Here is a 15648-nt window from a genome sequence, read left to right as displayed (position 1 = left end):
TTTATACAACAAATCATAATTCCAGAATTTGTATAGAAATGTTAAACTAGTTTGTATTTATAATAAATTAACAATAAGGCCATCCAAACATGATGTTCAAAATGCAAAAGCATTTGGATTTGACAGACGATATATAAATAATATGTAAATTTTAGAAACAAAAAACATTAGTACAAGTTCTATATTTAAGGAATTATGTACATTATTTACATTCGACGGATATTTGTCCTCATCTTGTTTATTGCTAACACGTTTCGGCTGATATACCCTCCAACCTTCTTCAGGTGTCTTGGGGAAATTTCGAACCTGGGTTCTCATTCCTAAGGTATTCTTCGATGTTATTATTACTATTGTTGTTGTTCAGTTCACTGCTTGGAATCAAACTCGGAATCTTGGGGGTTGGTAGCCCGCGCTCTTAACCACTACGCCATATGCCTGTGGGCATGAAAACCCAGGTTCGAAATTTCCCCAAGACACCTGATGAAGGCTGGAGGATATATCAGCCGAAATGTTGTGTTAACAACAAACAAGATGAGGACAAATATCCGTCGAATGTAAATTATGTAAAAAACATTAGTGTTCCAACACATCTGATGCTTACTTCATATCAATTAATACTGCTATTAATACACTTAAATAGTCATGTATGATGTTTTCTATTATCAATACTAAGCTTTGTTGTATACCAAAGCATCAGAGATGGCCTGCATTTATGTCTATATTCAAATCAAAATATCAATGCAAATCTCACTACTGTATAAGTGAAAACATGTGATTTCACTAGATAGACACTTGCTGCACACAGTTCAAACTTATTATGATGGGAATTTTTGTTTTCTCAGAAATTTATACAAAATCTTTTTCATTTATTTCCAAACAGATTTTTTATGTACTACAGACTTAGTAATAGTAACTAAATTTGAATGTTCACACTATTGGAAACATTGAGTTGAAAATCAATGCTGGCTTAATGAAAGAGAACAGTGTGGAAACTTAAATCCTCACTGTCACTATGACTGACCATGTGCCCAGTGAGGGCACGTGGCTTAGTGAATGAGAACAGAGTAGAAACTTAAAATATCTCTCTTCCAAAATGTTCACAAGAAACCAAACTAAGTCAGTGAAACTCATCAACTTGTATATACTATACACCACCCTGTGCCAGGTATTAAGTGGTGGTGATACCTAGAGTGGTATATAGTATATACAAGTACTTTGAATACTGTTTTTTTTAATGCTCTATACTAAATTGGGAGATGAAAGTGATGCAGTTTGCAAGCAGATGCAACAATGCAACTAAGGACAAATTTACACAAAAATTTATCTAAAACCGTTTGGCTGCACTGCAAACACTAATATGTTGAGAATAATATAAATAATAGAGTTGTTTTACTAAATCAGTTCAAATTCATGACTATTTTAGAATTCAGTTAAGATTTTATTTTTCTCAAGTAGTTGGTCTAAAATGGATACATTATGAAGTATTCAACAGAGACACACAATGGAGTTGTTAACTGACTCAATCACAATCACATGTAAAATATAAAAATATATTTAAAAGGGAGCATCAACTCCATATTTAATACAGTTTGACCTCACTAATTCTAGGTTCATACTGAATATGAAATAAGTTACTTTATCAATCCCAGGTTCATACACAGCAGTATAAAGTAAAAATAATCTAACCCTAGATTCAAATTCAATTTAGAGTGGACACTCTACAAACCATAGATTCATATTCAATTAAGACTCCACTGAGTCTGGAGTCACACTTAACTCAGTTCATGTTGCAACAATCAAATACTTACCTGATGTTTGATGCGGTAAAAATTTACTCAAGTTTAACTGAAAGTCTGAATCTCCATCATCAGTGATGTAATCCTGGCGTCCCATGATCACAACAGCAAATTTATACTGTGGATAAATAACATGAAAATACAAAATAATACATGTTATTGTTTTACTCTTATTTAAACTGCAAGAAAATAACAAGCAATAAATTATATCATTTTTATTGTTTTCCACACTGATATGGGTTGTCACAAGCTGTTCTTATTTAGACCCAATGTGCATTCCTAGATGGGTCAGGGACCATGTCTTGCTCATACATTCCCTTATTGAGATGTTTCCTAGAGCTGGATGCCCTTCCTATTAGCAGCCACTTTGCAGAGTGAAGGGATTTTACCAAATCACTAGCTCTAGTGAGGTTGCCATGTCTTAAGCAAGACTAAAGAATCCTCTTTACATTGCCTTTCTTCATTCACCAATCAATTTACAATGTACTGGGTGCATTTTGTAATGGCACCAGCTCTAGAGAGGTTGCCTTATTCCCAGCACTGCTTATTTGTTGGTACTGTTTTGAATTCAAAACAATACCTATTTCTTTATTACCCACAAGGGGCTAAAGACAGAGGGGACAAACAAGGACAGACATAGGTATTAGGTCGATTACATCGACCCCAGTACGTAACTGGTTCTTAATTTATCGACCCCGAAAGGATGAAAGGCAAAGTCGACCTCGGCGGAATTTGAACTCAGAACGTAACGACAGACAAAATACGGCTACGCATTTCGCCCGGCGTGCTAACGTTTCTGCCAGCTCGCCGCCTTGAATTCAAAACAATACCAACAAATAAGCAGTACTGGGAATAAGGGTCTCATAGAAGTGGTTCTTCTGTCCATTTCTACATAGGCAGAGATAAATGTTGTCTGAAACTAATCTAATTATTCTATCACACACTGACAACTTCAATAAATTCCTTGTTAATAAATTGTCATTTAATTCATATATCTGATGTTTTTTAAACATCAGAATGCAGTGAGAAATGAGTAATATATGTGACTGCCTACATCTCATTAATAATTGATTTTTTAAAATAAAAACATCAAGAGTAGTGAAACTGGCGTTTTGAGTTATTCTAGTTCAGTAACTCAAATCTAAAAGATGGTGGTGGTAGTTAACCATACACAAGACTGACAGAATGCTACCATTAATGGATTTTTGCACTGTGAATGAGACTTCTTAGGTCTACTCTGTTGTAAACTTACCAGAAAGGTAAGCCTAATGGTTATGGCTATAAGAACATTAAATCAATAACCAAAAAGGAGATGACAAAAGACAAGAACAAGATTAATAATGTTTACTAAGTGAATGTAAAGAGACATTTGTCTCTAACAGATCAATCTGTTTGTTCTCATAAAAAAAAAAAAAAAATTGCAATATTTATATTTCAAAGTGTTGAGAGCTATTTAATAACATATGTTAAGATAATGTTGATAGTTAAAAATCTATTTTATACAGAAATGTCAGGAATAGAATTTGTTGTATCTCTTATGGCCTTAGCTCAATAATAAAAACTAGCACTATGACCCGGCAATGCTGGGTCGTAGTGCTAGTGCATGCATATACAGTTGCGTGCGTGCATGCGCACATACACGCGAGTACTGTCCAAATCTCCGACCAATCACATACAGCTAGCTGGCATTCAATTGGTGTATCAAGTTTCAGGCATTTTGATTGGGTTTTGGATAGAAAATTCACAAAAAAGTCACTTCTATTGATTTTTTAATGGCTTTGCGGGGTGACTGGGGAAGTGTAAAGATGTGCACGACCACCCTTGGATGGTTTTGAATGACCATAGAAAGTGCGAGCCCTCTAACTGAAAAATTGTGGATTTGTATAAAGGACACACACACAGACATTTTGCCGTTTATATATATAAAGATGATAAAAAAATAAAATGCATGGTGCTTTACCTTCTCAAATTCTTTGTCAACAACATCTAACTTTTTCTGTATTCGTTCTTTAACAGTAGAAAATGGCTCATTCTAAAAAAGTTGTATAAAAAAAAAAAAAGCAAAAATCAGTGTGATAGGTATATTATATAGTTTTTGCTATCTTAATAAAATTACAATTAGAAGTCACAAACAAATGAACTCACATGTTTTACTTTCAAAAGAAATGGTGTTCCAAATGTACAGAAGAGATCCTAAAATAAATGCAAAAACAAATATATTACAAAAATGCCTGCAAAAATACTGAGATTTTTTGGATGCAAGTTTCCAGGAATTTATTAAATGGTACATTATATAGTGTGGAGGCGGTCAATGCAATAGACATGGAAAATTTTTTAACTTTAAATAATGATAATTATTTGGGATTAACCTTTTAACTCGACTATCTTCATGTAATAATATTCCATTCTGAAGTCTAGAATTTGGTCAAAGTAGTGGAAACTGCTTACAATATCAACCAAATATTTGGCCAGGGAGACTGTCAATGCAGTTCAATATTGATTTAAAAAAATGCAGTTTAATATTGGTTTAAAAAATTTTATGGTGGAGATGTGAGCCATGAAAATGAATAAAGTCACAGATGACCTTCTGCAATTAAACCACCACCAATCCAGAGTCATTACTAAAGCTGGCTTCACATAAAATAACTTAAAAGGTTACAGAAGAACATTTGCATCACATTGGAAAAACTAGGAAACCTGACAAATGCAGAATGCTGCATGAGCTGAATGGTGGTGGTGGTGGTGGTGGTGGGAGAGTTCTTATAACATCATGCACTTCTTTTGCACAACAAGAATGATTCATTTCTTGATTGTATTGTGATATTTAACAAAAAAAAAAAAAAAAAAAAAATTCATATGATAACTCATTAGCACTCCACCACTTGGCTGAACTAAGGTGAAGTAACAAAACACTTCTCCAAACTGAAGCTGCATATAAAGAGGATTATAATAATCATTGCTTGGTGGTTGTCAATTGGAATCATCTACTGTTTCTTGAATCCAGGTGAACCCATCAGATTAGATATGTATGACCAGGAAATTGACAAAATGCACCAAGAAACTCCAACATTTATATGTCCAGCATTGGTCAATTGATAAGGACCAACTGTTCTCAATGGCAATGCCTGATCTTGTCATCGAGTGCAGAAATCAAATTAACTGGGCTCTAATATTCTACCTTCATCAGCTTATTCCAAGCATCTCTCTCCAAATGATTAGCATTTTTTAAAGCATCTTCATAATTCTCTGTTAAAGGTCTTCAACAATAAAGCAGCAGCAGCTTGAAATGCCTTTAAAGAATCCACAGATTCTGGGATTCTAAAATTCTATGCTACCAGGACAGACTTCTTTCTTATTGCTGTTATTTGAATTAATAAAATTTATTCTGAGCTGAAATATATTGTTCTTAAAGTCGATGGATACACCAACCTGCCAATATTTTTTTTTCTATCTTTTACTCAGTATCCATGACCCTTTACAGGGTCTATGAAATTGGTAGGTAGGAGGGAGGTATCCTTCAGCCTGAATGTTTCCAACGGAGTGAACACAAAAGACATCCAAGGTGTCAGGTGGTGTTGTTAGATGATGGATTAAGCCTCCCACCCATAACCAAAAAGGCTGTGGTGTGATATGAACTCGGAAAAATACTGTAAATGTATGACATTTTACACTCTTTAATGATGACTATGCTAAAATGTATTCAGAAATTTTATTTTCTCTGTGTTCCATTAAGAATAATTACAGCATTTTCTTTTGAAATGATGTCCCAAAATATTAACAACATGAATCATATAACAATCAATGTTACCAAGTTTAATTGAATATTGGTTTCAAATTTTGGCACAAGTAAATGCTGCTAAGCATGTTGCCCAGTGTGCTAACAATTCTTCACATAAAATTGAATCAAGTGTTTGAGAGAGAGAGAGAGAGAGAAAAAGGGAGCATGTGAGATTAATATGGTAAGCAACATGTTTTGAATAATGTACATATACTTATTGTGTACATCTATTGTAATAGTACAAATATAAACAAATGTCTCTCCTATTTCCAAGTTAGGCAATATATACCCTTGTCCTTTGAACATTAAATGTCTGGACATTTGTGAAACAAATTTCTTTACACAGCCATGCCTGAATGTGTATACAGAGAAAAGAAAGAACTGGTTTAATCATCCCAGAATCATTTCCCCCCCTATATTTATCCTATGGCCACAGTGAAAGCAAAGGTGAAAAATATCATTAATGCGATAAAGTAAAACACTATTAAATTTTTAAGTTTGTTCAGAAGAAAATCACACCATACACAGAGAGTATATGTTTTAAATTGACATTTTCAAAGAAAACAAAAGCACATTATTTACCATTGTAGATCACTAGTGTTTGTGTCATTCCTGTATAAAACATAGCAAGAGTTAACTTACCTTGTGAAAATGGGCAACTGGGATGATCATCTCATCTTCAGCTAGGGTTACTTCATCTTTTGGAGTCTCTTCTACACGATAAGTCTTTGCTGTAGCAGATGTATTCGTGAGATTTTCTAATAAAGTATCTTCCTTTTGAATTGAGTGGATTTTGTAACTGATGATTTCTAATAATCTATAAAAAAACAAAGCATTTTAGATAAATTAAAAATTAAGCCTATTACATTATTTGTAACAAAATAGATTTCACATATTTGTTCTAAGCTTTCATATAAAAGGTTTGATCGATTTTTATCAATAAAAATCAGTGAAATGGTGCTATTAATGATTAGATTAGCCTTTTGATTAGAAGAGGTAGAAATTTATAGATTTGATGAGGAATATTTATAAAATATATTCCCAAGATTTATTATTAGCCTACCAGTACTTACAACAGATTTCCCCACATCATTTATAGTTTGTTAAAGTGAATAATATAATATTGTCATAGTAACTAAGGGGGAGTGAATATGGTAGACGGAAATTGAAAGAAGCCTGCCGTACACACACACACACACACACAGGTGTGTATGATTGTGCAAAAAAGAATATATTACTCAAAGAAATTCCAACTTTGATTTTCACATTTTATGTGCGTGTGTGTGTGTCTGTCCCCCCACCATTGCTTGACAGCCGATATTGGTGTGTCTACACCCCTATAACTTAGCAGTTAGGCAAAAGAAAACGATAGAATAAGTACCAGGCTTACAAAGAATAAGTCCTGGGATCGATTTCAACGTCTAAAAGCCAGTGCTCCGTGGCCACAATCAGATGTTGAAATATTAGCTAAACTAATATCACTTGTATTATCAATGAAATAAAGCTAAAAATGGTAAAACAAAATCATATTCTATTAAAAGAGAACATTTTTATTTATTTACCGTAATCGTTTTGATCCATCTTCTGAGTATTCAACTTGTTTTTTAGCTTCTTCTAATAAATCAGACACTCTACCATTTTTATTGGGATATAGTACAAGTTCTTTCTACAAATAAATATCAGTAACAAATTGAGAGTGAGAGAAAAGAGAACACTGAAGTAAAGTGAATGAAGACAACTGATAAGTCAAAAATGTAAATTGACAAGACTTGTAATATAGAAACTAGGAAGAATAGAAGCAAATGCTGGATTATCTTACCTCTTCTTTCAATTTATTATTCATCCATATACATTTTATTTGCCTCTTATTTTCCAATTCATTGATTCGTATACTAAGCTGAAAAGATATGAAAAAGCAAATGTTTTCTTGAGACTAATGAAACATCACATCTCTTAACTAATGATCAAATTAGTTATAATTACAATAATTTAACAAATATTAGAAAAATGGGTAATAAAAGAATATTGGTTAAAACCAGCCAGGATCCCTGGTCTGGTGGTACGTAAAAAGCACTATCTGACTCGTGGCCGATGCTAGCGCCGCCTCGGCTGGCTTCCGTGCCGGTGGCACGTAAAATACACCAATCCGACCGTGGCCGTTGCCAGCCTCGCCTGGCACCTGTGCAAGTGGCACGTAAAAAGCACCCACTACACTCACGGAGTGGTTGGCGTTAGGAAGGGCATCCAGCTGTAGAAACATTGCCAGATAAGACTGGAGCCTGGTGCAGCCTTCTGGCTTCCCAGATCCCCGGTCGAACCGTCCAACTCATGCTAGCATGGAGAACGGACGTTAAACGATGATGATGATGATGTAGCCTCTACTCAACATTTCTAGAATTCCAGTAGTCTCAAAATGTTTAAAACAGGGAAGTGACTGAAGGTGGTTGATGTGTAGCTGACATTGCCATAAATAGCTCATCCAACAGTGCTAGGTAAATTTTGTTTATTTCTGTGACGGCAGAAAAATGGCACATAAAAGAAAGTGGTGATTTTGTGTTTTTTAACTACCATAAAAAAAGAAAAAAGTGGAGAAATGATGTGCCCCAACCACCCATCAGGATACCTATTTCTAGTACCTGCCAGTTAGTAATGAATTCTCTGATGGTAAACTGTATAATGACTGATTGGTCCAAGGTATCATATATGATGGTCCCCTATGTTGTGAAATGCAACAAAGATCTCTTCAATATGTGTTTGCTTAGCTAAGCCAAACAATCTGACTGTTTCCCTACTTAAATAAGGAACAAAGCTGCAAATCATATTCAATGATGCAAGAAAATGCTGCATACATATTTTCTGAACAGATGTGTTTAAAAATTCATTTAGTGCTAGGAATCTTGGCATACTTCTTGCCATTATTCCACAAAACACCTTACTCTCTACATCGAGGCAAGCCAAATGATCAACTGATGATGCTCTCTCCTAAGGCAACTACAGGATTTCTGCCAAACAGCAGTCCTGTATTGCAATTTCATTTTACACTCACTACAATAAATTTGCCAACACTCTAAAGTGTTTATATATCTTGTAGGATATGACACTGCCTTGGATCTTGATATATTTAACTGTGAGATCTGTAATAACTTACTAGATCTCTGAGTCAGGCAGAAGCAATTCATGAGTTACTGAAGTGATTAGAGGACATCTTGAACATATTACTGGACACCGTGTAAAGTTCCAGGGATATGCCTTATATGCCAGAATTTTTTTAAACCAAGCTAAATTTTTACAGACCTAAAATGGCTGAGAGTAAAAGATTGGCGACTTCAGTTTTCTTGTATTTCTCTAAGGAGCATTTTCCACTTTTGAATTACTAGCATTTTCCCCTTCTACCTCATCTAAAAACAGATTGGGTGATTTTTTTCCACCTGTATAGAGGCCGCATAAAGCCTTTTCTTCAACACCCCTCACCCACCCATAGCTGGGTTTCTTCATCAGGTGCTAATTTTCTTGTTTCTTCTTGGGGTTGTTCACAGATTTACCAAACCAGACTTAGCACATTTCATGGAAAATTAAGGTAAATGTCCTTACTTGCCTTGATGTGGGTCAGAGCTCCTTACCAGGAGTTGAACCAAGCATATGTATTGTTCGCTTTGAATTATGCCATTTTTATTTTGATAGTTTGAAGGTAATAGAGCCTGGTTGAATGTGTAGACAACTCACAAGGTTCTTCCTGCTCTCAACTCCTGTCAATCATGTCAACTCACATGGCTAACATCACAGATGGATCTTAAGTTCCTTTCCCTGTTTCCAAAAACTCTCCCATAACAAGCTATATGTGATGTATCATTGCATAAGTTATCAAAAGGTAGGCTCCCTTTCTGAAAAGGTATTCTTAGGTAGAACTTTCATAAAGGTTACATATAAACCTTAACCCAATTGCTCTCCTGCACCTTACCTACATTTTAGAATAAACCCCATTGACTGAGTCATCCAAACTTACTTTAGAAATACTATGCCAAGACAGTTTTTAATGATACATATAAATTAATTGTGGAATATATACATATCAAATAAATTTTTCTGTGTCAGTGGTAACAGGAGGGGCAGCTAGCTGTAGAAATCTTAGTTCTTTATTGCCCACAAGAGCTTAAACATAGCGGGGACAAACAAAGACAGACAAAGGGATTAAGTCGATTACATCGACCCCAGTGCGTAACTGGTACTTAATTTATTGACCTTGAACGGATGAAAGGCAAAGTCGATTTTGGTAACTGGTACTTAATTTATTGACCTTGAAAGGATGAAAGGCAAAGTCGATTTTGGGGGAATTTGAACTCAGAATGTAAAGACAGACAAAATACCGCTAAGTATTTCGTCTGGCATGCTAACGTTTCTGCCAGCTCGCCGCTATAGCTAGCTGTAGGAATCTGTCTCAACAAATCTCACTCATGCAAGCATGGAAAAGTAGACGTTGAAACGATGAGGATAATTTTCTATGTTACAAGTAATTATCAATCTACTACTATTGTCTCAAATTCTGACAGAAATGGTTGTGTGATTAATTTATTTTGCAACCACATGGTTCTGGTTTAATCTTACTGTATGTCACATTATGCAAATGTTTTCTCACAAAACCTTGGATAAACAAATGCCTTGTCAGTGAAAATACATGGAAATATAGTGCATGCGTATATGCATACACACTTGCTGGTGTGACATGGCACAAAGTAGTAAACGAACACATTCCTGTTCACCTTGCTTGTGTCCCTTCACATGCTAATTGACTCTTTTTTTTTCACAAGTCAATATAAATACCAAATAAAAGCATTAGCATCAATGCAAGTGAGTATTCGATGAAGTGCTCCATCTAGACCTATAGGAGCACTCCGTCGGTTACGACGATGAGGGTCCCAGCTGATACGATCAACGGAACAGCCTGCTCGTGGAATTAACGTGCAAGTGGCTGAGCACTCCACAGGCACGTGTACCCTTAACGTAGTTCTCAAGAAGATTCAGTGTGACACAGAGAGTGACAAGGTACAACAGAAACAGGAAGAAAGAGTGAGAGAAAGTTGTGGTGAAAGAGTACAGCAGGGTTCACCACCACCCCCTGCAGGAGCCTTGTGAAGCTTTAGGTGTTTTCGCTCAATAAACACAATGCCCGGTATGGGAATCGAAGCCGCGATCCTACGACCGCGAGTCCGCTGCCCTAACCACTGGGCCATTGCGCCTCCACTTCATCAAGACCTATCTAATAACTGAAACTAGCAGAAGAATAAAAGACTAACAAAAGTTACTTTAAGATCATATTTAAGAGACAAATATTAAAAGTTTAAAATTATATTTAAGAAAACAAGACACTTCAATTTTAATTGTAAAAATACAACACTACATATATACTGAATAAAGGATATTTTCAAAATTATTACCTGTTGATAATATAATTTTTTGGGTTGTCTGGGTTTAATATAGAACAATAGCTCTTTTAAAGTTCCATCAAATGTACATCGAATAGGATTCCCTGGTCCATCTCTGTAACTAAACAGTTAGAAACAAACAGCTCAATATAAAATAAATATCTTAAACTAGCAATTTCACCCGGAGAACTGAACTCAAAACAAATGAAACTTTAAATAACCAGGATGCAACACCATTCACTGTAGGAATCAAAAATTTACAAGTGAAATCGGAATCGAAATTGAACCAATCCTGACTGGCACCTGGCAGATGCCAGGACCCCTGGACTGGAGATACGTAAAAGCACCATCCGAATCGTGGCCGAAGCCAGTGCTGCTTCGACTGGCTTCCGTGCAGGTGGCACGTAAAATGCACCAATCCGACCGTGGCCGATGCCAGCCTTGCCTGGCTCCAGTGCAGGTGGCACGTAAAAAGCACCCACTACACTCACGGAGTAGTTGGCGTTAGGAAGGGCATCCAGCTGTAGAAACATTGCCAGATAAGACCGGAGCCTGGTGCAGCCTTCTGGCTTCCCAGATCCCCGGTCGAACCGTCCAACCCATGCTAGCATGGAGAACGGACGTTAAACGATGATGATGATGAAATTCTTCTAAAATGTCAAAAGTTCAGTAATGTAATTTTGTTTCCTTAGATTGCTGAAGGTTAAAACCCAATTTTTTTATTCAATGAGTATGTATTTCAACATTCAACCTAGACACCTGCCTGCATGAACATATCTTTCAACAGATGCCATCTCAATCTCATCTACAATTCCCACATTCTCCCTACGCAATCTTAAAACTTACTAGTGATTTTAGGCCTCACTAACTGTTGGTTTATCATAGCAGCCACACATATATTTTGATCAAGTAATCATAGTAATCCACAATAAGAACTCAGTAGAACAGAGTAAGGATATTTGGTGTTTATTTCTTCTTACAACATAGCCAGATGTTGCAACTCCTGTCTCCTCAGAGAACTTCAACAATGCTCCAGTGCTGCAATCCACATTAAGTATATTGCCCACATCTGAGATAGTGCTGCTATCCACATCCACAATCGAACATAAAAACAAAGAACACCCAGTTAATTAGTAAACAACCAGTCTTGAAATTATCACCGGCCTACATTCTAAAAAAAGCATCAATTTATAGATATTCAACATCAAATTCATCAAAAGATACAAATCACTTTTCTATTAAATGACTATATATATATATATATTATATATATATATATATATATATATCCATCCAATACAATAATTCCTTAAAGTCCTTCAGATTCTTGAAGACAATAGCAGCCAAACATAGATATTAATTCAACAGACTTTCTAAATAAATCCAAAACATTTTAATAATGTATTTAATAATGGGGAAATAGTGCTACAGTTAATTTACACCAAGCCCTACTATACTAAATCTGATTGTTTTTTGTTGGAAAAAAAGAAGAAAAAAAACAACACTCACACTCTTTAATGTTAAGACTAACTTGTTGATTTCATCTGTTTTCTAAAAGACAGACGTCCAATTGAATAAGCTCTGAGAAGTTGTCCATGATATCAATGAATTAACAGTTTACTCACCCTTGGGTCTTAAAGAACTGGAGCAAATACGGATCAGTACATAAATGAGCGGCTACAGCATTTGCCATCTGATCATAATTCATACGTAGAGATAATTCCAGAGTGAAGCCTGGATCATTTGGAATTGTTTTATCACAGAAGTTTACTTCTACTCGGTAAAAGAGGTCCCTACATAAAAGCGAAAAATTATTTATGTTATTTTAAATAACATTTCATCGAATATCTGAAAAAACAGACAGAGTGGAAAGATACTGCTCAAATCACAAATCATTTAAGATTTAGAAAACCTACCTGAAATAGTCTTTGGCTGTAGCTAATTCATAATTTTCAAGATCTGGTTCATCCCGTTGAAAGACAAAAATATCACCATCCATTATTTCTTCCATCTTCTCAAAGTACTGATCAACATCAATCCTTTCAAGAAGATTAGGTTTCACTTCCTGCAAGGTAAATACAACCAATAATTTATGTTAAATGGAACCAAGACAGCAAAAAAAAACAACAAAAAAAAACAGCATAAGATACATTATAGAACAAATGTGTTTTACACTAGAAACATTTTAAATAGTCCACAAGAATCCTCAGTCATCTGACTTAAAATAGGAAATAAAATTCAATTGACCTTCCCCAACAAAATACATGAATTTTGAGCAACTTTTGGTAATGAAGAGCTTAGAAAACTTAGAAAATATTCCAAATTAAATTTATATGAATATTTCAACAATTAAAATCATAAAGCAAGGTAATATTTCCTCATAGTCAGACATTGATTTCACAGACTATTAGATTTGACATTGCTTGTATGAAATTGACACTCATGCAATGTCAAAACGAGGAAACGTAAACATGCACACACACAACACGAAAATGGGCTTCTTTCCATTTCCATCAATCAAGACTTCAGTCAGTTCAGGGTTATAGTAGAAAACGTGGAGGCGCAATGGCTCAGTGGTTAGGGCAGCGGACTCGCGGTCGTAGGATCGCGGTTTCGATTCCCAGACTGGACATTGTGAGTGTTTATTAAGCGAAAACACCTAAAGCTCCACGAGGCTCTGGCAAGGGATGGTGGTGATCCCTGCTTACTCTTTCACCACAACTTTCTCTCACTCTTACTTCCTGTTTCTGTTGTACCTGTATTTCAAAGGGCCGGCTTGTCACTCTCTGTGTCACGCTGAATATCCCCGAGAACTACGTTAAGGGTGCACGTGTCTGTGGAGTGCTCAGCCACTTACACGTTAATTTCACGAGCAGGCTGTTCTGTTGATTCGGATCAACCGGAACCCTCGTCGTCGTAACCGACGGAGTGCTTCCATAGTAGAAAACACTCGCCCAAAGTGCTATACAGCAGAGCTGAACCCAAAACTATGTGGTTGGACAGTAAACTTTAAACACACATCCATATCTGTGTCTGCATTGCTAGAAATGAAACTTCAGTCGATAAACAAACCATTATAGTATTGATTAAAAACAAACTATTTTCTTTAACATTAGAAACTGTGGGACAGTGAACCAAACTATGCCGAAATATCATTAAATTGCAGTTCTTTTTTGTATTTTTTAAAACTGAATTGCTGTTCAAATTTTATTTTACAGTTCCTAAAACCACCTATGTAACGCTTGTTCATGTGGGGCTCTGCCTCATCAACCTTCTCTCCCCACCCACATTTCATCCCCTAAGACCCAAAAAGCACTGGTGCTATGTAAAAAGCAGCCAGTACACTCTGTAAAGTGGTTGGCATTAGGAAAGGCATCCAGCTGTAGAAACCAAGTTAAAACAGACAATGGAATCTGGTGCAGCACTTGTCAAACTGTCCAACCCATGCCAGCATGAAAAATGGACATTAAATGATGAATCCTCAATGTTCCAAAATTATTTGGCATCCACTTTGGTAAATAATAATATTCTCTAGCACATATATCTATCACTTAATCCAATCAGTACTCTGAACAAGAATTCAACAACTCTTTTCTCAAATCTTGTAACAAAACAGCTATTTCAAAACAATATATTATGTAATAATAAAGACAAAATACGAGTAATCACTGTAGAGAAGAAAGATTTAAGGAACTGATCTAATCATACCTCATAAAGAATCAATGGTGTATTTGGGGGGAAACCAGCCTTTCTGCACAGTTCAGGCAAGATTTCAGCTAAAGAAAATGGAAAAAGACAATATATTTGTGTGAGTACGAGTGTGTTACAAAATATGTGACAAACGTAACAAAGAGTTTAAAGAGGCTAACTTACCGACTCTAGTTGAAATTGGTACATATAAATGTCCACAATAAGATATGCTTTTGGATCGAGGATCATAAAGTTTCAGAAAGATAAGAACATCAGCTGGAATCAAAAATTGAATGTTAAAAGCATTAATGATATGAACTAAGAAAAACATTCAGAAATAAACAAACTATAAAAATACAATTAAGTTTAATTGTCATTATCAGCTAATTGCATCTGAAATTGTCAACAATTATACAACTAAGAATACTATGTTTAATGGTATTCCTCACATTTTTTATCAAATGGAGGTAAACTTGAGCTCGTGCTTTCTGGAGTGAGTGTCTCAACAAATACTGTCCAGGGATTTTCGCTTTCAGCTAATTCTTGTACCTATAGTAAATAGAACAGAATTACAGAGTTATGTGAATATACTGTTTTAAATATTTAATGAAATAAATATCACTGAAAAATCAGCATTTTTACGACAAATTAAAACAAGGATTGGCTAGCCTTAGTTACATGGTTGAAACTGAATCACTTAAATGTCCAACAAATATACTAACTGTTTTATTGATATCTCCTTCCAAATCTAGTATTGTAGGTCTGAATGTTTGATTTTCTCTACATTGGAATGGCCATGGTCGAATTTTTTCAATGGGATATTTCTACAACAGAACAGTACAATTAATATAAAACATGGCAAATTACAAAAAGCAATAATATAATTTCTAATTTGAAACATTGAAGTAAGATTTTAAAGTTTTGTAGTTAACCTTCTAAACATTACTTGAAAAGTTAAAAAAAA

At 35.3% G+C, this 15648-nt stretch overlaps 1 protein-coding gene across 4 annotated transcripts in view; it reads right to left on the bottom strand.

Annotated features, from left to right (window-relative positions):
• The window catches only part of LOC115212392 (ubiquitin carboxyl-terminal hydrolase 7), a 70325-nt gene that overhangs the window by 2863 nt on the left and 51814 nt on the right, over positions 1-15648 (bottom strand). For 3 of the 4 annotated variants that reach the window (XM_029781277.2, XM_029781279.2, XM_029781275.2), the window contains exons 20-32: positions 15407-15508; positions 15134-15233; positions 14868-14960; positions 14703-14770; positions 12911-13059; positions 12620-12787; positions 11007-11115; positions 7394-7471; positions 7137-7240; positions 6217-6391; positions 3942-3989; positions 3757-3828; positions 1809-1914 (exon numbers count right to left, since the gene is read on the bottom strand). In XM_029781277.2, coding sequence (XP_029637137.1) covers positions 1809-1914; positions 3757-3828; positions 3942-3989; positions 6217-6391; positions 7137-7240; positions 7394-7471; positions 11007-11115; positions 12620-12787; positions 12911-13059; positions 14703-14770; positions 14868-14960; positions 15134-15233; positions 15407-15508 — 1372 coding nt within the window. The remainder of the gene's footprint in view (positions 1-1808; positions 1915-3756; positions 3829-3941; positions 3990-6216; positions 6392-7136; positions 7241-7393; positions 7472-11006; positions 11116-12619; positions 12788-12910; positions 13060-14702; positions 14771-14867; positions 14961-15133; positions 15234-15406; positions 15509-15648) is intronic. The other variant, XM_029781276.2, reaches the window with a different exon arrangement.

The sequence above is a fragment of the Octopus sinensis genome, linkage group LG5 (assembly GCF_006345805.1).
Source record: "Octopus sinensis linkage group LG5, ASM634580v1, whole genome shotgun sequence".
Lineage (NCBI taxonomy): Eukaryota > Metazoa > Mollusca > Cephalopoda > Octopoda > Octopodidae > Octopus > Octopus sinensis.
The sequence above is the reverse complement of the archived record's forward strand: the minus strand, read 5'-3'. Positions and strand labels throughout refer to the sequence as shown.